Below are 19338 nucleotides of genomic sequence, written 5' to 3'. Positions count from 1 at the left end.
TACAATGAAGAAAAGCTCCTCCATCTTTGAAACCTCCCTTCAAGCCCTCCCAGGCTACTTCTCTTCTGTCCTCAGTCTCCACAGAACTGAGCCCAGGGCCCTCAGCCTCCACCTGCTGGTTTTGTGATGAGGCCTCCAAAGCCCATCTTGGGAGATTTTTGGGTTCTCTCGAAGGTCTTTGAAAATGGAAACATAGTGATCGAGGTCCAAGAAAAATGGAGTGTTATTTTTTCCCAAACCTTGCAGTGACAGAACAAGGGGCAATAGCTTTAAACTGAATGAGGGGGAATTTAGATTTGATCGAAGGAGGGAATATTTGACAGTGAGAGAGGCACAGAACTGCAGCTGTGCAAGCCAGAGAGCGATGTTCCATCCCAAAATTCTTCAAGGTCAGGAGGTTTGTGCCAACCCCTCCACTCCCCAAGGATGGAATTCCTGTTGTGGGGGTTCTCTGATGTGCTGCGTGACCTCACAAAGCTTCTGGCCAGAATGTCTGCTGGGGGCCAGCCAGGCTGCTGCAGTGGCAGTGACCTCACAGCCATCACCATTCCAGCCCTGTCCCCTGGGCGTGGCTCTCCCCTTTCCTCTGTCCTGGTCTTGTCTCTGCAGGGATGAGTGGTTTTGTGATGAACACCTTGTCCCCAAGATATTCCTGAGACCAATCATTTGTCAGTCAGGCCCATGTCACAGCAGTGACCTCATATTCAACTCGCTCAACTCCTCATCTCTGCTGGAGCCCACATTGAGCAGCCAAAGCCAGCCCCTGCTCTGGCCTTTCCCTCTGCCCTGCCCCAGGGCCTGACAGAGCCACGCTGCCGCAGGTGACCTTGAGGTTGTGCAGGGCTCAGGCACAAGGGCTGTGCCAGACTCAGTGCCCAGCTCACACTCTGTGGGGTGGAGCAGAGCCCAGCCAGAATCACCCCCTGAAGCAGCAGCTCTGCCGTGCTGGCCACTGGGCCGGCTTGGCCAGGGAGGCTTCTGGCCATGCCCTGCAAGGAGCTGCTGCTGCCAAGGTACCTTTGGTGTCTCAGGCTCTCCCTGGCACAGCTCCCACTCCGGCACTCTGCACTGAGGCCTTCAATGTCTTGGGCTGGCCTGGGGCTTCTCCTGCAGCAGGGTCTGCCCTGGTCATGGCACAGGAAAGGCAGTTCCTGCTGGAGCAGGAGGCTCTGCCCGGAATGGGCTCAAACAGCTCCAACAAGGCCCTGTTGGCAAAGCCCCCAGTGGGGAATGCAGAAGGGAGGTCCCGCTGCTTTTGGGGTGAAGAATGCAGAACCCAGCCTGACTCCTCCATTTCAAAGTTCAACATCCTGAGAGGGAGCTGCAGCTGTGGCAGAGCTGGTAAAATCCCTGGAGAAAGGAACAACCAACCAAGTGACGCCACTGAGAGCTTCTCCAGAGCTCTGGAGTTGGCACAGCCTGGGCACATCTGACTGACAGGGCAGCACGTCAGACTAGAAAAGCCCCGTCCCAAATTTTAATGGCAACGTCTTCTGACATTTCCCTTCTTGGGGGTGGTGGAGATCCCTCCCTGGAGTGGGGACACTCCTCAAGGTCACTGCTCAAGGCCGAGTCACAGAGATTTGTCCACGGTCATTGATCTGGGTGAGTGACATCAATCTCTGCTTAAGGACTGGTTTTGCTTTAATACAAGTGCTTCAAAATTGCGTCCTAGAGCACTAGATTGTAATAGTTGTTATAGCTCCTATACTGTGCAGTAAATAATTCTGATTGAGATCTTTTTCTCTAATCATGAGGGTAATCAATTAGATCTGTATTTATATAAATAGATCTGGTTTGCTGTTACTCATCCTGTGGGACAATTTGCATAAAGCTTCAATTCCACCTGTCCAATCCTTGCCAAATAAACATAAACCCTTGCCAAAATCTGGGGCTGGGATTGGATCCAGCCGTTCCCAGGCTCCCCTCACTGAAGGAGTTTAGAAAGCCCGGGGGTCCTGGAGGGATTTGGGGATCTATGGGGAGTGTTTGGGGGTCCCTGCTGCACCTCATGACCCAATGGCAGCTTCTCTAATAAACATCGCCTGAAGCTCCCACTCTGCCCATGACAGGCACGTTGTGAGTGTCTGTGACATCCCGGCTCTAGGGCAGCCTGGGGACTCCTGGATGTCACCATGGAACCCCTGGGAGTGTCCGTCACCTCACGGTTCTTTAGGAGCACGGGGATTTCACCACTGGACTCCTGCCACTGACTGTGACATCCCGGCTCCTTGTCAGCATACAGACACGTCTGTTGTCACCATGGAGCCCCTGTGAGTATGTGTGAGCTCATGGCCCTTTGGAAGAAGACACCCTTTGCATTTCACATGAAACCCCTGTGACCGGGTCTTTAGCAGCCCAGAGACCCCTGAGATGTCACTGTGGAGCCCCTGCGCTTGTCTGTGAGCTCTCAGCTTCTGAGCCGGCTGAAGACAACTGTGATGTCACCGTGGAGTCCCTGTGGCTGTGTGTGACTAATGCATCTTTAGGAGCCTAGAGACCCCTGGGATATCACCGTGGAGCCTCTGTCACTGCCAGTGACCTCGTGGCTCTTTAGCAGCCTGGAGACACTTGGAATGTCACCATGGAGCCCTTGTGAGTACCTGTGACAGATCAATGCCCCAGCAACATGAAGTCCCCTGGGATGTCACCATGCAATGGCTTTGACTGCCTCTGACCCCACGGCTTTTTATCATCCCAGGAAAAGCCTGGGATGTCACCATGGAACCCCTTTGACTGCTTGTGCCGTGGTTTAGGAATGATATTCCCCCATTTCATGCTCCTACTAAAACCGCGGCGCCTCTCACTCCCCTACTGCCTCCCATGGAAAGCACAAAAGACAAAGATCCTGGGCTGGGATAAGAACAATTTACTGGGAACAGCAATGAGATAAGGAACAAACAGGAAGGGCAACAATACTGATAACAGAAGGGATAAGACAAAGAAGTTACTTACAGGGAAAACAGCAACACCACCAACCCTGCCCCTGTGTTCACCCAGGTGCCTGTGGAAAACCAGAATAAGGAGATCACCATCCAGGTGTCTTCCCAATGTGGATCACCAGGAATGTGGGTCACCAGGTCTCTTTGCAAAGTGGGTCCTCTGATGGAGGATGATGATGGGGCAGCAGACAAAGCTTTTCCTGCAGTTGGGGCGGTCCCAGGGCTTCCCTTACCGGTGGCTCTGCCGGTGATTAGTCAAGTAAGAACTCCGAGTGAAGCTCTTCCCACACTCAGGACACTTGTAGGGCCTCTCCCCAGTGTGGATGCGCTGATGGGGGACGAGGCTAGAGTTGCGGCAGAAGCCCTTCCCACAGTCGGGGCAGCGGAAGGGCCTCTCGTCTGTGTGAATCCGCTGATGCAGGAGGAGTTTGGAGCTGTCCCGACACCTCTTGCCACACTCGGGACACTCGTAGGGCTTCTCCCCGGTGTGGATCCTCTGGTGGTGAATCAGGGCCAAGCTCCTGCTGAACCTCTTCCCACATTCCCCACACTTGTAGGGCCGTTCCCCTGTGTGGGTCATCTGGTGGCGGATCAGGCTGGAGCTGACATTGAAGTCCTTCCCACATTCCAAGCACTTGTAGGGCCGTTCCCCGGTATGGATCCTCTCGTGGCGGATCAGGTGGGACCTCCAGCGGAAGCTCTTCCCACATTCACCACATTCATAGGGCTTCTCCCTATCATGAAGCTGCTCATGGACCACCAGGTCTGAGCTCTGGCTGGAGCTCCAGCTGCCATCCCGGCACACAGTGGGTCTTTCCTCCTTGGAGCACCCTGGCCTGGGTTTGGAGCCCCTCTTTGTATGGGATCTTTGGGGCTTTTCCTTCCCGTTGGATTCCTGTGACGTGGAGCCACTCAAAACGACCTCTTCCACAAGACTCTGTCGGGGGAATTTGCCCTTCCTGGTCTCCATCCTCAGCTCGTTGTCTGGGGGAGGAAGAACAAAGAGAGGATGGGATTTGCTTCCATGTCAGAGGGAAGGGGAAGGAGATCCCCCAGTTCATCCTTGGCAGGATGGCGTCGGCAGCAGGGTTGTCCTGCAGCCAGGGGTGATGCTGGGCTGAGAGATGGAGCAGAAGAGAGGGGGAAAGGGGCAGTGACTTCCGCCTCACCTGTCTGGCTGTCCTGGGGCATCTTCCTCTTCCTCACAGCTTTCTCCTCCATCTGGCCAAGGTTTGGGAATGGGAACTCCTGCAATGGGGAAAAACAAGGTGTGAGCGCATTGGGTTGGGCGTTCCTCCTGCCCAAGTCCATCTCTAGAAGTCACCGGGCCTCTGGTGTCCAGAAAAACCTCCAAAACACCAAGATTCAGTTCAAAAGAAGCCTCCTGCGAGTTCCCCCTCTCTGGTCCCTCTACTTTGAGCTTCTGGGGGCTCCCTCCTGTCCCTGCTGCTGGGGGTCCTGAATGTATTGGGTTTCCCCCATCTGCTTAGTCCCCACCCACCCCAGGCTGCCTGGGATCCCTGGAATTCCAAGGCTCCCTCCACTTTGGTCTCCAAACTTGGAGATCCTTTGTGTCCCTCTTCTCTGGCTTCCCCTCACTTAGGAATGCTGGGGGGCTTTGGGAGTCCTGGGGTTTCCCCTTATTCTCTGCTTCAGGGAGCCAGGGCTCCAAGGCATCCCCCCTTTCCCACTTCAGGGTCCTGGCAATCCTTGAGGTCCCCCCTCTCTGAGGTCCCCACTTCAGGGTGCAGGCAATCACAGGGTTCACTCTCTCCAGATTCCCTCTCCTCCAGGTTGCTGGGGTTCCCCCAGTCCCGATATTGTTCCTCTCTGCTCTCCTCACTCTGCGGGTCCCAAGGTGCCCCTGCTCTGGCTCTTCTGGGGGGTCCCACAACCCCCTGGCTCTGGGCTGAAAGCAGCAGTGCCTGACCCAGGAAGGCCAACTCTCACTGCGGGGTAGGGACCCAGCATCCCCCCGCCCACCTTGGGGGCTCTGCTGGCAGCAGCTACCAGGACTGCCAGAAAAACCCTTCCTGGGGACACCCCAGCATCCCCCAGAGGATCTTTTTGCCTCAGCTTTGGAGTCCTGCAAGCTCCAAACAGCCCCTCCCAAAAAACACTGTGCTGCTTTTAAGGGAAACTGGCAGGAGAAATGAACCCGCCTCAACCACCTCAAGAGAGAGTTCCGGTCGGGCTTACAATTCATTAAAGAGATTACAATAAACACAGCAATCAAGAGAAAACGGGTTTTAAGCCACAAAGACTGAGTACAACCTGGCACCGTGCTGGTCAGAGTGATGGTGGAGATCCTACCACGTGGTGGTCACAGTCTTGTCAAAAGTGCTGGTCCTGTGGAAGTTCTGCTCCTCCTCTGGATCCCTTGAGCAGCAGTGGTTTCCTAGTTCCCCCAAGCCAGGTTTTATATGCTCAGGTTCAGGTGGAAATGCTCAGTACCTCCCCCAGGTCAGGGAGGTTCACAATGGAATGATGTCATTCTCTGAGTCACAGGATATTTTGGGAGTCCTTGATTGTCTAAGTCCTTGCAGCTGCCCATTCTGCTGGTTGATAATGACCAATTAGCAGAGAAGTCCCCTCAGGCTGGATGTGACTGCTGGTTGTTGTGGGTTTGTTTTTCTTTTCAGGAATTTTGTCCCATCTGAAAGGAAGAGGATGTGAGGGCAGGGGGTTGCCCAGGAGACAATCAGGGGCAATTAGGAAACCAAAGAAATGGCCACGCCTCCTCACATACCATGGTGATGGCTCAGCCAGAGAAACCAGAGTTTGGAAGTGGTGGCTGGGGAGTGAGCTCTCTGGCTGGGGGGTTGGTTCTCAGCAATCGCAGAGATAGCATGAGAGGTTGGGGGCAAACCGAGACTTTGCTGATGTGTGGGGTCTGGGCTCTGCCCCCTTTGCTCAGCAATCGGAGGCACAGCGGTCACCTGTGGTGCTCGCAGTGGGTGCCTGTCCTTACCAAGATGGGGCTGCACTGTGCCTTGCTCTTGGCGTCTGCCCTCTTGTTTTACTGCTTCTCCTGGCTGCCAACACCAACTGCTGCTCAATCAGATCTGCTGCCTTCACCACTTCTGCCAGCTGCCGGTGAGTGACGCTGAGGTCCAGTGCTGCCTGATGGGACCTGCCTGCCTTTGCTGTTTGCTGCCCGCTGCCAGGGTTGGTGCTGAGACCGATTGCTGTCCCGTGAGGCTGCAAAAGGAGAGCTGTCCCCTGTGCCCTCTTGCCCCAGCTGCCACTGCCAGCTGGAGAGGCTGCTGCATGGAGTTACCGAGGAAGCTGCCGCTGCTGCATCGCGTGAGCAAGAATGCTGAGAAGTGTGGAAGAAAGCTGATTACACAGGATCTGAAAACAGGAAAGGCATCCTGTTTGTCAGGCTGCAAGCCTTGAGAAAAGAATGACAAACTGTCAAGACAACAGATTTATTAGGGGACTGTAACCGGTTTTTGAGCGAGCAGCTAAAACAGTTTCTCACACTCCAAAGTATGAACGCTCTCTAACTTTACAATAAACCCGATTCACTTACACCTACCTTGTGTCTCTCGCATCCATACATCACAATACCCAACCCGTCATCCTTCATGCTCAAGTACAAGATGGCAGCACAGGTACCTGCAGGTAAGTGCAGCCATTCCTTGAGGGTTGATCAAACTTTTAGGTCAAGGGCCTTGAGGAACCCTGATTTCAGCTCTGAATGGTCAGCCAGGTAGGTCACTTGAGGGATGGTATATATTTTTGGGCTATCCATTTTTTGATTCCTAGAGTTTGAAGAGGGACTTTACCAATTCACTGTAACCAGAATGTGAGTTTTGTAGATAGGATGCATTTTGCTACACCAATCCAAGGGTCAATCTGCAGGCCCAGATCTTTTTCAGAGTCACCGGGGCCAGTCATGTTCGGGCTGTGCCAGTGATGGTCCAAGCAGTGCAGTTGTTGATGCTAGAAGAGTCCTTTGTTTGCTTGATGGAAAAGCCGTGGCACTGTTCCCCTTGTGTTTTGAGACCGGGGAGATTGCAGAAGGTCTCTAATATCTTGATGTTCTGCTTCATGTTTTCCCAGGAATCGCTCAATAAGACCACATCGTCTGCAAATGCCATCGCTGTGATGCTGTTCATTCCCCAGTGGTTGTACCCTTTGCCACTCTCTTCCAGCTTGCAAAAGGCAACATTGGGTTGCCCTGTTTGACTCACACCTGGATCTGGATGTGGTCTGTCTGTGTTTTCTTTGTGGTGATATATGTACGGATGTTCTCATACATATTGCTCACCAAGCTGATGACATGAGGCTCCACTTCCCTTTACTGCAGACCATGTAGAATGTGCTGGTGGCTGACTGTGTCAAAAGCCTTAGTAATGTCCACAAATACAACCCCCAGCGGTTTGTGATATTTTTTGGTAGATTGAATTACTGTTTGCAGGAGTTTCACATTTTCAGAGCATCCTGCCATTCTTATAAAGCCTCTTTGCCTTGGGTTGAGGGGCCATGCTTTAGTCAACCTTGCTGTTAGTATTCTGGAGAACAGTCTTAGCAGGATGGAGCCAATCATGATGGGTCTCCAGTTATTAATGTCTTGGAAACGTTCTGGTTTGGTTGACTTTGGTGTTAATACAGTCCTGCATCCCCTCACCATGTCCGAGATTTTACCTGATGTTAACCAAAGGTTGAATATCTCCATGGTCTGGGCAAACTCAGGGTCTGTCTTCTCGAGGTCCTTTAGGGTAATCCCGTCTGGACCAGGAGCTCAGCTTTTGCTCATCTCCTGCACGTTCTTCTCAGTTTCTTTGGCTGTAATTAAGTCCCTGGAAGCGCTATTGTCAGCTTTCCCATTGAATTTGCAAGTTCCCAAGGCTCTTAAACTTTCCAGGTGTTTCCCATCTGTCTTTAAATGCCACACAAATTTCACTGGGTAGAATTTTGCAGGACAGGCATTCAATGTCATGCAGAGTAATCTTGGCTGATTTCCCCCAATCTAGATGGAATAGGTGCTGGAAGTGCACCTCTCCTGATTGCTCTCTTAGTCAGCCACTTCTGGCAAGGTCTTCAGGAGTTTTCTTCCTGGGTCCCTGCTTTGTTCTTATCTCGGGCTGATGTTCTTATCTGGCTTATCATATTGATGCATCTGAAGCAGCCCTGGGCTGACTCATTGACCAGTGATGTCATCTGCTGGCCATTAAGTACCTGCTTGAATGCCCATGGGAAGGAGTTGAGTTTCCCAGCTGAAAGACTTTGACTGAAAGTTCTCTGATAATGGGCCCGCAGCTGCCCCTCCCTCTGCTGGTTGATGTTCCCAGCTGTTCCTCCTCATTATCTGGCCAATGACTCATGCCAGGTTCTGTTCCCATGCCCACAGCTGGTTCCCTGGGCAGCAATCTCCTCTTATCACTCATCTGCTTCCCTATCTTGGACAGAATGTGTTTGGCAATGAGTTTACTGATGGTTTTGTTTCCCCAAAACTGAGCCTTCAACCTTATCAGCAGATGCTCTTCCTCCTTAGACCAACACCTTTTGTGGGCGAAACATAGATTTAAAAGAAACATAAAGAGTTTAGTTATAGGCTAGCTGTGTTGCAATTAGTTAGAAGAGGAAGGAATTTGGGCCCAGCTAGAGTTAATTAAAATGGTTAAGAGAGCTGGACCTGAAACAGTTTTCAAGATGTTAGGAATTGCTTATGGAATAATTGCTGATCTGTCATTTGTATGTTTGCTTAGCTGTGCTTAGAATGAGGAACAGAAACATTGATAAGTTGGTCTGGGGAACAAGGGCAATTACCAGTTTCCTCCCTCTGTGGGAACCTATTCAAAAGTCACGCAAGAGGAAACTTAGAGATGTGGGTGGGGATGTTGCTGGCAGGTTGTTCTCCAGCTCAGGAGGCAATGTTTCCAATATTCCTTCCCTCTCCTTGCTGCTTTTTCCCCCTGTTGTTTAGTAAAAAAGTCTCGGGAGACAGCTGTCTTCTCCCACACTTGGTTGAGGTTTAAGATGTTCTTACACCTCCCATAGCCTGGGAAAACCCTCCCAAACCGTAGGAAAACAAACACACTCCTTAGTGTCAAACACACCCGATGTGTAAAACTCCAGTGTCAGCAGTTCAAATGCATTTTCTGCTAAGTTAGGGAGGCCAGATGGTAAATTTAGAGAACACAGGTAGGCCCTGTTTTTACACAAGGAATCTAGATTAAAAGTTTTAGATGCCAGGTGCAGCCAATCAAAACGGGAAGTTTGGGTGCCGGTCAATGCCTGGTACAGGTTTATCGATGGACACATTTTAGGGATCCGGATAGTTAAAGTGTCCAAAATTTTCAGAGAGGAGGAATAAGATCGGCAGTAGACCCCTCAATAAATTACCGGATCTTGCCAGGCACAAATCCCTGGGCCAGAATTCGGGTAAAAAGCTGCACGGTCCTTACATAAAATTTGTTTTACAGTTTAGCAGGAGATTGTTGACTGGAGATTCCAATGATATCATGCTGGGGCAGAAGTCGGCTTCGTTACACTTCAAAGGGCATACAGTGGTACCATGAAGAGGAGTGACCTTTGCAGCAGTGCCCACTTCGTAACAGGTATCTCCTCAGAAGATGGTAGTTACGCTGGCCGCTTACCCGCGCTTCATTGAATTTCTTCACTTTGACATTCAGAGCACTGGGCAGAAATCACATGGCGTCAACACCCGCCTCGGGCCTTCACGATGCTTTGTTTTAATTAAACAGTCAGATTCCCCTGGTCCACACCAGTTCTAAGCTGGCTGCTTGGCGCCGGCCGAGGCGGGGCGCCGGCCCGGGGACCCCATCCGGGGACCCTCTGCTGCGCGATTGGACCAGGTGGTGAAAACCATGTCCTGTCCCTCTCCAGTGGCATGAGGAGATGATGATCATCCCTGGAGGAATTGCCTGATCCCCTGTGAGCCCTGGGCCTTTTTCCTCAAATGCTCAATAAACCCCTTCAGCAAATTTACACTCCGTGTCCATGTAACTGTATCCGTGTGTGCTTTCCAAAGGAAAATCCCCCAAATCTCCAAGAAGTTGATCCCCGAGGTGTTGTCCTGTCCCCGTGACCATCTGCACACCCCATCACTGTCTCACTGTCACCTCCACACATCTCTGAGCCTGCTGGCACCTCCCAGGTTTGCTCTGAACTCCTCCCTCCTGCTCCCCACCACCAGGAATGACCATGGGAGCTCAGACCAGGAGCACCCAGGCTAGGGATGGATAAGAAGCACCTGGCAGAGGCGGGAGGAATCCCCCATTTCAGGGGGGTTGTGGGGTGCAGGGGGAGCAGCTGAGTCCCCTCCCAGATCCAAGGCTACAAACCGGGGACAAGATGCCTCAAGTGCCTCAGCTGAATCGTTTCCCTCAGCCCTTGGCCCGGCAAGTCTCTGGCTGCAACACAACCTTCTGCAGGAGACTTTGCAATGGGAAGACAAAAGGAAGGAATTGGTCCTTCCCTCTCCCTCAGCCTTCCTCCTTGTGCTGATCTTCTTGTCATCCCTTAGCAAAACCAACCAAAACTCATCTGCAGTGAGGTGTTTCCGAGGGTCCGTTCCCAAACAGGGCCACAGGAGGGTTTTCTGCCAGGGCAGAAGTGAGACCTGTGGGATTTGGTCAGACAGTTTAAAACATGACCATTTCTAAATGCTGGAAATCCAGAGGCTCCAAAAAGGAAGTCTGCAGTTGGAATGGTCCATTATCCTCCTGCTTCCCGCTGCTCAGCTGGCCAAGCCCAACTCCAGAGGAGCAGATCATGGAAAGCAGAGCTGCAGGGAGTGTTGGAGACTCATTCCCAGAGAGAGAGGGAGAAAGAGTGAAATAGGGACAAGAATTCCAATTGTTTTCTTGATCATAACCACCACAAACAGCTCTGTACTCAGTGTGCAACATCCCGATGCTGAGGCACGTTCCTGGTTTTTCACCACAAATTGCATCATTTTGGAAACTGTCCCTGGATTACAACAAAACCACAGGCCAAAAATTGACTCCGTTTGCTTCCTACATCAGAAATCATTAAACCTCTACCAAGATGCATTTCCCTGCAGCAGAAAAGGCCGCTTGATTCCCTTTGTGCTGACTTTCTCCTGAGTTCACGACTTCAGATCAACTGAAAGTGTCCCGCTACCACCAAAGGTGGCCGCCAACAACCAGGATCCAACCCCTGAGTCACCATCAAACGCGCTGGATCTGCGCCTTCCGCAGCCCAGCAGCAATTCCTGCCGCTGCCCCCTGCTCTGGGTCAGCCTGACGGGCATGGTTCTGGTGTGTGGGGCCAGCTCCCACAGGACACAGCGCTCAGACCCGCTCTGTGTCCCGCAGCTTGGGCATCTCAGGCACTGCTCCACAGCTGCGGGGCCATTTCCCACTCTTTTTCCACCAAGGTTCCACCACTGCTGCACTGAATCACAGAATCCCAGAATTACCCAGGTTGGAAAAGACCTGTGAGATCATCCAGTCCAACCTATGACCCAACACCACCTTGTCACCAGACCATGGCAGTGAGTGCCACATCCAGTCTTTCCTTAAATACCTCCAGGGACTGGCGAACTCCACCACCTCCCTGGGCAGCCCATTCCAATGCCCAATCACCCTTGCTGTGAAGAAACTCCTTCTAATCTCCAGCCTAAACCTCCTCTGCTGCAGCTCAAGGCTGTGTCCTCTTGTCCTGTCTGTGTTCCCTGGGAGAAGAGACCGAGCCCCACCTGGCTGCCCCCTCCTGTCAGGGAGTTGTAGAGAGTGAGAAGGTCCCCCCTGAGCCTCCTCTTCTCCAGGATAAACAACCCCAGCTCCCTCAGCTGCTGCTCACGGGACTTGCATTCCACCGCTGTTCCACTGTTGCTCCGTGGCTGCTGCTGCTGCCGCTGCTGTTCCAGCGCAGCTGCAAACCCTCCCCTGGTGCTGCTCCCACTCCAGTGCTGCTCGTCTGTGACACTGCGGGGCCTCCTGGAACCGTGGGGACATTGTGACACCGCGGGGACACGTGGAAGCAAAGGAACCCTGTGCCACTCCAGGATCTTGTGGAATCCACAGGCCCTGGGGCACTGTGGGGCCTCCTGGAACCAAGGATCCATTGTGATCCCTGAGGGCCTCGTGGTTCCCAGGGATCCTTGTGACACTGTGGGGCCTCATGGAACCAAAGATCCATTGTGACACTGCAGGGCCTCAAGGAACCAAAGGGACCCTGTTACAATGTGAGACCTGATGGCAGAAAGGGGGAACCTGTGACAATGTGGGGCCTCATGGAGCCAAGGCAACCCTGAGACAATGTGGGACCTCACAGCAGAAAGGGGACTCTGTAACAATGTGGGGCCTCGTGGAACCAAGGACCATTGTGACACCACAAGGGCTCACGGCACCAGAGGGATCCTGTGACACCATGCGACCTCGTGGCCCAAAGGAGAACCTGTGACACTATGGGGCCTCAGGGAATCAAGGGGACTCAGAGACACGGGGGGGGCTCCTGGTTCTCAGTCTCTTCTGACACTTGTCTCCATCTACACAGAAGCCAAACAGGGCAGCCTGAGCCTCTGCATCCAGAATATTCCCGTCTCCATGGCAGGATGCTCCTGCTCCCAGTGGTGCTGTGTGTTCCCTCTGCTCCCTGGGGGAATTGCATCCTACAAGAGACACCAAGCACTCCGGTACCCGACACCACAGGGCAGGGCCTCCTTCTGGGTGGCAGCAGAGACATCTTTCACTCCATCAGAATGCTCAGAGCCCCGTCCAATGTGGTCTGGAATGTTTCCAGGGACAGGGCATCCACCAGCTCGCTGGGAAATCTGTGCCAGTGTTTCACCACTCTCAGCATCAAGAATTTTCCCTTTTCTCTGCTCTGAACCCACTCTCTCTTAGTTGAAAACAATCTCCCCTTGTCCCCTTGACACAGGCCCCATGGAAACATTTCTCCACATGTTTCCGAGGAGGTGCTTTGAAGTCTGAAAGGTCACACTGGGGTGTCCCCACGGCCTTTTCTGCTCCAGGCTGAACATGTCCAACTGTCCCAGCCTGTCTCTGTCACAGAGCTGCTCCAGTCCCCTGAGCATCTTGGTGGCCTCCTCTGGAAGTGCTCCACGAGGCCCGAGTCTTTCCTGTGCTGAGGACTCTCTTGTCAATTGTTTTTACAGAAGACGCAGTCGCTAGGAGAGGGGAAACTCATCCTTCCTGAAATGCTGGCACAAGAGCAGGGACAGTTTCTGCAGGACTGAGACACAGCCCCGAGGGAGGCAGGGACATTCCCATGGCGTCCCTGCAGCTGGGGGCCAATCTGCCGGCACTGGGAGCCTCTGTGTGTGTCCAGCTCATTCTCCCACGGCCGTTGGCACGTGGTCAGCAGCTGTCCAATGCCATCCCCCTAATTGGTACCGATCTCCAAGGCAGCCTGGAGCTCTCCTGGGCCAACGTTCCCTAATTAGGACCCTGTGGACACTTCCTCAATTTATGTCCAAACCAATGTCAGCACACCAAAGACATCACAGCACTTGTCCATGAGGTCAAGTATCCCCCGTGGGGACACTCTGCTCTCTCCTCCATGGGGCACAAAGCAGCAACACTCCCAAGGAAAATCTTCTCCCATGGGCCCTGCGGCTCCTTGGGAAGTTCCAGAGCAAAGAGTCAAGGCAGGTGCCTGAAATGCTTTCCCAGCATGCCCACAACACATCTCGGATGGATCCACAGTGTCCCTGGGAAAGAGAGAAGCAGAACCCTTCACTAATACCCTGGAACGTCCAACAGGAATCACAGCCATGAACAGCTCTCAGGAACCACTTCTCAGTGGATTTTAACAGCTTGGAAGCCCAAGGAGTCGGAATGTCTTCCTGGAGCCTTGGGCCCTGGGCAAACAGGGCTTATCAGAGATGCTGGCAGGGGACCATCATCCCTCCTCCTCCCAGGACACTTCTCTTTGCCCAATTAGCTCCGAGTGGCTGCCTGGGGACAAGCCCCTCTTTCTCCACGTCCCTTTGGATGGGCACATCCGACTCAAGTCCAGCGCTGGCCTGGGCCCAGGGCCAGGGAACTGCAGAGACTCTCTGTGTGGACAAGGGCCTTTGGGGAGCTGCAGCAAATTGCATCCAGGCACAGTGCTGGAGTTTGAGCCTTACTGGGGATGGGGTCCCTGGCACCCTGCATGTGGAGCAGCTGTGCAGAGCTGGAGCCAGGTGCTCTGTGTGGGCACGGTGGCTGTGGGTGGGACAAGGTGAGGGTCAGGGCAGGACATTTTCCCCTCTGAACTCTGCTCTGGGGCTGCAGGTGGAACTGTTTTGGGGCCTGCGAGGAAAGGGAATGGAGTGGTCTGGCTGTTGGAAGAAGCACACCTGAGCCATTTCTCAAGCCTCAGCCTTGTCTTGGGGTGATCAACATTGCCCAGTGCTCCCCAGTGTCTCCAGTGACTGCAGATCCCAATCACCTGCCTACCCTTGACTCAAAGTCCTCCCACATTCCTGTTTTCCCTGATTCCGGGGTCCTGGAAGAGGGGTCAGTGCCCAGCCCTGTTTTCTCAAAGTGCCTGAGTGGGAATAGGGGCAACTGTGCTGGGACCCAAGAGAGTTTGGGATGGGCTCAGCTCTGGGCTGTCCCACAGGGAAAGCTCTGGGAGGGAAGGGGCAGCAGGAGATGGGGGATCTGGCTGTGGGGGCTGCAGGAGGATGGATTGTGTGGGAGTGGGGGTTGTCCCCACTGGGGATCCATCTGCTTTCAGGTCTGCCATGCACAGACCACCCTGCATCAGGCAGTCCCAGGAAGCACAAGATGTCTGTCAGGCCCTGGGTAAACAGGGCTTAACAGAGATGCTGGCAAGGATCCAGCATCCCTCCTCCTCACAGGACACCTCTGTTTGCCCAGTTAGCTCCAAGTGGCTACCTGGGGACAAGTCCCACATGCCCATGTTCCTCGGGATGTGCACATCCTGCTCAGGGCCAGCACTGGCCTGGGCCCAGGGCCACGGAATTGACCGAGGTGCTCTGGGAGGGCCCAGTGGCTGCAGGTGGGACAGGATTATGGTCAGGCCAGGGCATATTCCCCTCTGGACACTGCTCTATTGCTGGAAATTGAACCAGTTAGGGATCTGCAGGGAAAGGGATATAGGGTTGTCTGGACGTGAGAATTGTCACACCTGAGCCGTTCCCCAAGGCTCAGCCTTGTCTGCAGCTGATCACCACCCCCCGGTGCTCCCCAGTGTCTCCAGCGACTGGAGATCCCAATCACTCACCGGATCACATGTCCCTTGTTTCTCTTGTTCTCCCACACGTTGGGGCTGGTGCTGGGCTCAGCTCTGGGCTGTCCCACAGGGAAAGCTCTGGGAGGGAAGGGGCAGCTGAATGGGGGATCTGGCTGTGGGGGCTGCAGGAGGATGGATTGTGGTGGAGTGGGCGCTGTTCTCACATTGGGATCCAGCTGCCTTTGGCTCCCTGCCCTGCAGGCTGAGAGTTGCCCCTGGCAGCTGGCAGATCCCCTGTCCTGGCAAAGACAGGGATGCAGGACGGCTCTGCAGGACAGCGCTGAGCACCCCTGGCTGCACCCCCACCTTCACACCCTGCAGCCATCCCTGGGAGAGGAGGCATTTGGGCTTTTCACAGGGAGAGGGCTGCATTGGAGGGGATCCTATGGATGTCACCCCAAGACAGGAGACCTCTCAACTCTCCTGACACAACATTTCTGGGTTTCATTTTCTGTCATTCCCTGATCTTATCTCTGCTTCCTGGAGATTTTCCTCCTGGACTTGTTTGCCTGGGCCTTATCTGTCCCTGCCACCACTCACAGACCCCAAATCTCTGTGCACTCTCCTTGACCCTGCAGGAACCTGCCTCTTTGCAGGGCACTGGCTGGGGGCAGTTTCTGTTTGCAGCTTGGAAAAAGGACAGGTCACACTAAGACTGATCACTAAAAGTAAGACTTCAGATGTCTCAGGGACTTGTCAGAATTCATCATACCTTTTATTGATATCCCCTCCCTGCCATTCTCCACTAGTAGGAAACTGAAAACAAAGTCTCAGGAAATGTCCTCATTTTTATCAAAATCCTTGCCTTGGCAATATTCTGGGACAGATCAGAAACCCTCAGCATTGTCAGAGCTTCATGAGCATTTCACTCCCCCTGCACTCGAGATGTTCTGAGCTGTACTCACAGAATCTGTAGACACTGGGATGTTCCAGCTTCAGGAGATCCCTCCAGGAGCTGCAGCGGCCTTGTCCTGCAGCCAGAGGCTTCCTGAGTCAAGAGCTGGCAATGATTCTGCTCCAGCAACTTCTCAGCACCTTTGCAGCCTTGGCTGAGTTTAAGCCCTGTGTGCCTGTGTGCTGTGCCCGGGCTGGCTGCAGGCAGTGCCCCAGCCCTGCTGGGCTGGGCCCAGGAGCTGCTCCTGGCCACAGCTGTCTCTCTGCAGCGCTGCCGCTTGTCAGGAGCCGCCTCTGTGCCAGGAGCCCGGCCCAGCTCAGCAGCACAGACACAGCACAAGGACTCTGATGACCCTCCTGGGGCTTGGTGCTGAGGCCCTGAACATCAGTCCCTGAGAGGGAGCTGAAGCAATCTCTCGAGAATTCAAAGTCAATATCAATCTCCAGAGTTTCCTGAAGTTTTCATGGGTCCCACTGAGGAAGACTGAGGATGAGAAAGTGTCCCCAGGTTCCAGTTAGAGCAGAACACTGGAGGCAGTGGTGGCAGGTGGGGACAAGCAAAGGAAAGGTATCTGTGAGGCTGAGGAAACCTGGATGTGTTCCATGACTCCAAAGGGCCAAGGCCTGAGCCCCAGCCCCTGGCAAGGCAGATCCTGTCCCTCCCTCAGTGCGCAGGGCTCTTCCCGGGGCACTGGGATGTGGGGATGTGCAGTGCCAAGGGCAGCACCATGGGGCGGCCCCTGCCAGGCCGCTGAGCAGGGACAAGGAGGCGCTGAGGACGCAGGGCTGCAAGGGTCACTTGTCTCCTGCTGGCCTCAGGGCCAGGGCCAGCAGCCGTGGCCCAAGTGCTGCACAAGTTGGCTCTGTCAGGGCCTTGCAGCTGCTGCCCATCCCTCTGCCTTCTGCAGCCCAGGCTGTCCCACGCTGTCCCTGCCCTGCGCCTCTGTCCCTGCAGGCTGTCCTCATCCCCCCGGCTGCCCCACCTTGCCAGCCCCTTCCTTTGCTGGCAGCTCTGCGTCCTGCCTGCCTCTGCCTGGGCACACAAAGCCTTGGGCTGCTCCAGACTCCTTCTGGGGGACGTGTTGCAGCACAGCACTTCCCTGGGAGGGAAAGACCTTTCTCCTGGTGTCCAGTCTGGAGCTGCCCAGCTGCCCTTGGTGCCATTATTTCTTTGTCAGGCTGTTTTATACAATGAAGAAAAGCTCCTCCATCTTTGAAACCTCCCTTCAAGCCCTCCCAGGCTACTTCTCTTCTGTCCTCAGTCTCCACAGAACTGAGCCCAGGGCCCTCAGCTTCCACCTGCTGGTTTTGTGATGAGGCCTCCAAAGCCCATCTTGGGAGATTTTTGGGTTCTCTCGAAGGTCTTTGAAAATGGAAACATAGTGATCGAGGTCCAAGAAAAATGGAGTGTTATTTTTTCCCAAACCTTGCAGTGACAGAACAAGGGGCAATAGCTTTAAACTGAATGAGGGGGAATTTAGATTTGATCGAAGGAGGGAATATTTGACAGTGAGAGAGGCACAGAACTGCAGCTGTGCAAGCCAGAGAACGATGTTCCATCCCAAAATTCTTCAAGGTCAGGAGGTTTGTGCCAACCCCTCCACTCCCCAAGGATGGAATTCCTGTTGTGGGGGTTCTCTGATGTGCTGCGTGACCTCACAAAGCTTCTGGCCAGAATGTCTGCTGGGGGCCAGCCAGGCTGCTGCAGTGGCAGTGACCTCACAGCCATCACCATTCCAGCCCTGTCCCCTGGGCGTGGCTCTCCCCTTTCCTCTGTCCTGGTCTTGTCTCTGCAGGGATGAGTGGTTTTGTGATGAACACCTTGTCCCCAAGATATTCCTGAGACCAATCATTTGTCAGTCAGGCCCATGTCACAGCAGTGACCTCATTTTCAACTCGCTCAACTCCTCATCTCTGCTGGAGCCCACATTGAGCAGCCAAAGCCAGCCCCTGCTCTGGCCTTTCCCTCTGCCCTGCCCCAGGGCCTGACAGAGCCACGGCTGCCGCAGGTGACCTTGAGGTTGTGCAGGGCTCAGGCACAAGGGCTGTGCCAGACTCAGTGCCCAGCTCACACTCTGTGGGGTGGAGCAGAGCCCAGCCAGAATCACCCCCTGAAGCAGCAGCTCTGCCGTGCTGGCCACTGGGCCGGCTTGGCCAGGGAGGCTTCTGGCCATGCCCTGCAAGGAGCTGCTGCTGCCAAGGTACCTTTGGTGTCTCAGGCTCTCCCTGGCACAGCTCCCACTCCGGCACTCTGCACTGAGGCCTTCAATGTGTTGGGCTGGCCTGGGGCTTCTCCTGCAGCAGGGTCTGCCCTGGTCATGGCACAGGAAAGGCAGTTCCTGCTGGAGCAGGAGGCTCTGCCCGGAATGGGCTCAAACAGCTCCAACAAGGCCCTGTTGGCAAAGCCCCCAGTGGGGAATGCAGAAGGGAGGTCCCGCTGCTTTTGGGGTGAAGAATGCAGAACCCAGCCTGACTCCTCCATTTCAAAGTTCAACATCCTGAGAGGGAGCTGCAGCTGTGGCAGAGCTGGTAAAATCCCTGGAGAAAGGAACAACCAACCAAGTGACGCCACTGAGAGCTTCTCCAGAGCTGTGGAGTTGGCACAGCCTGGGCACATCTGACTGACAGGGCAGCACGTCAGACTAGAAAAGCCCCGTCCCAAATTTTAACGGCAACGTCTTCTGACATTTCCCTTCTTGGGGGTGGTGGAGATCCCTCCCTGGAGTGGGGACACTCCTCAAGGTCACTGCTCAAGGCCGAGTCACAGAGATTTGTCCACGGTCATTGATCTGGGTGAGTGACATCAATCTCTGCTTAAGGACTGGTTTTGCTTTAATACAAGTGCTTCAAAATTGCGTCCTAGAGCACTAGATTGTAATAGTTGTTATAGCTCCTATACTGTGCAGTAAATAATTCTGATTGAGATCTTTTTCTCTAATCATGAGGGTAATCAATTAGATCTGTATTTATATAAATAGATCTGGTTTGCTGTTACTCATCCTGTGGGACAATTTGCATAAAGCTTCAATTCCACCTGTCCAATCCTTGCCAAATAAACATAAACCCTTGCCAAAATCTGTGGCTGGGATTGGATCCGGCCGTTCCCAGGCTCCCCTCACTGAAGGAGTTTAGAAAGCCCGGGGGTCCTGGAGGGATTTGGGGATCTATGGGGAGTGTTTGGGGGTCCCTGCTGCATCTCATGACCCAATGGCAGCTTCTCTAATAAACATCGCCTGAAGCTCCCACTCTGCCCATGACAGGCACGTTGTGAGTGTCTGTGACATCCCGGCTCTAG

The 19338-nt window shown here is 53.9% G+C and overlaps 1 protein-coding gene across 1 annotated transcript in view; it reads right to left on the bottom strand.

Annotated features, from left to right (window-relative positions):
- The window catches only part of LOC116438835 (zinc finger protein 345-like), a gene marked incomplete at its 5' end in the record, with an annotated part of 48791 nt that overhangs the window by 14320 nt on the left and 15133 nt on the right, over window positions 1–19338 (bottom strand). Inside the window, 1 exon segment of the mRNA XM_032097844.1 lies at window positions 3176–3604. Within this exon segment, the coding sequence (XP_031953735.1) occupies window positions 3176–3604 (429 nt within the window).

The sequence above is a fragment of the Corvus moneduloides genome, unplaced genomic scaffold (assembly GCF_009650955.1).
Source record: "Corvus moneduloides isolate bCorMon1 unplaced genomic scaffold, bCorMon1.pri scaffold_127_arrow_ctg1, whole genome shotgun sequence".
Taxonomy (NCBI): Eukaryota; Metazoa; Chordata; class Aves; order Passeriformes; family Corvidae; genus Corvus; species Corvus moneduloides.
Note: the sequence above shows the minus strand (reverse complement) of the source record. Positions and strands in the feature narration are given on the sequence as shown.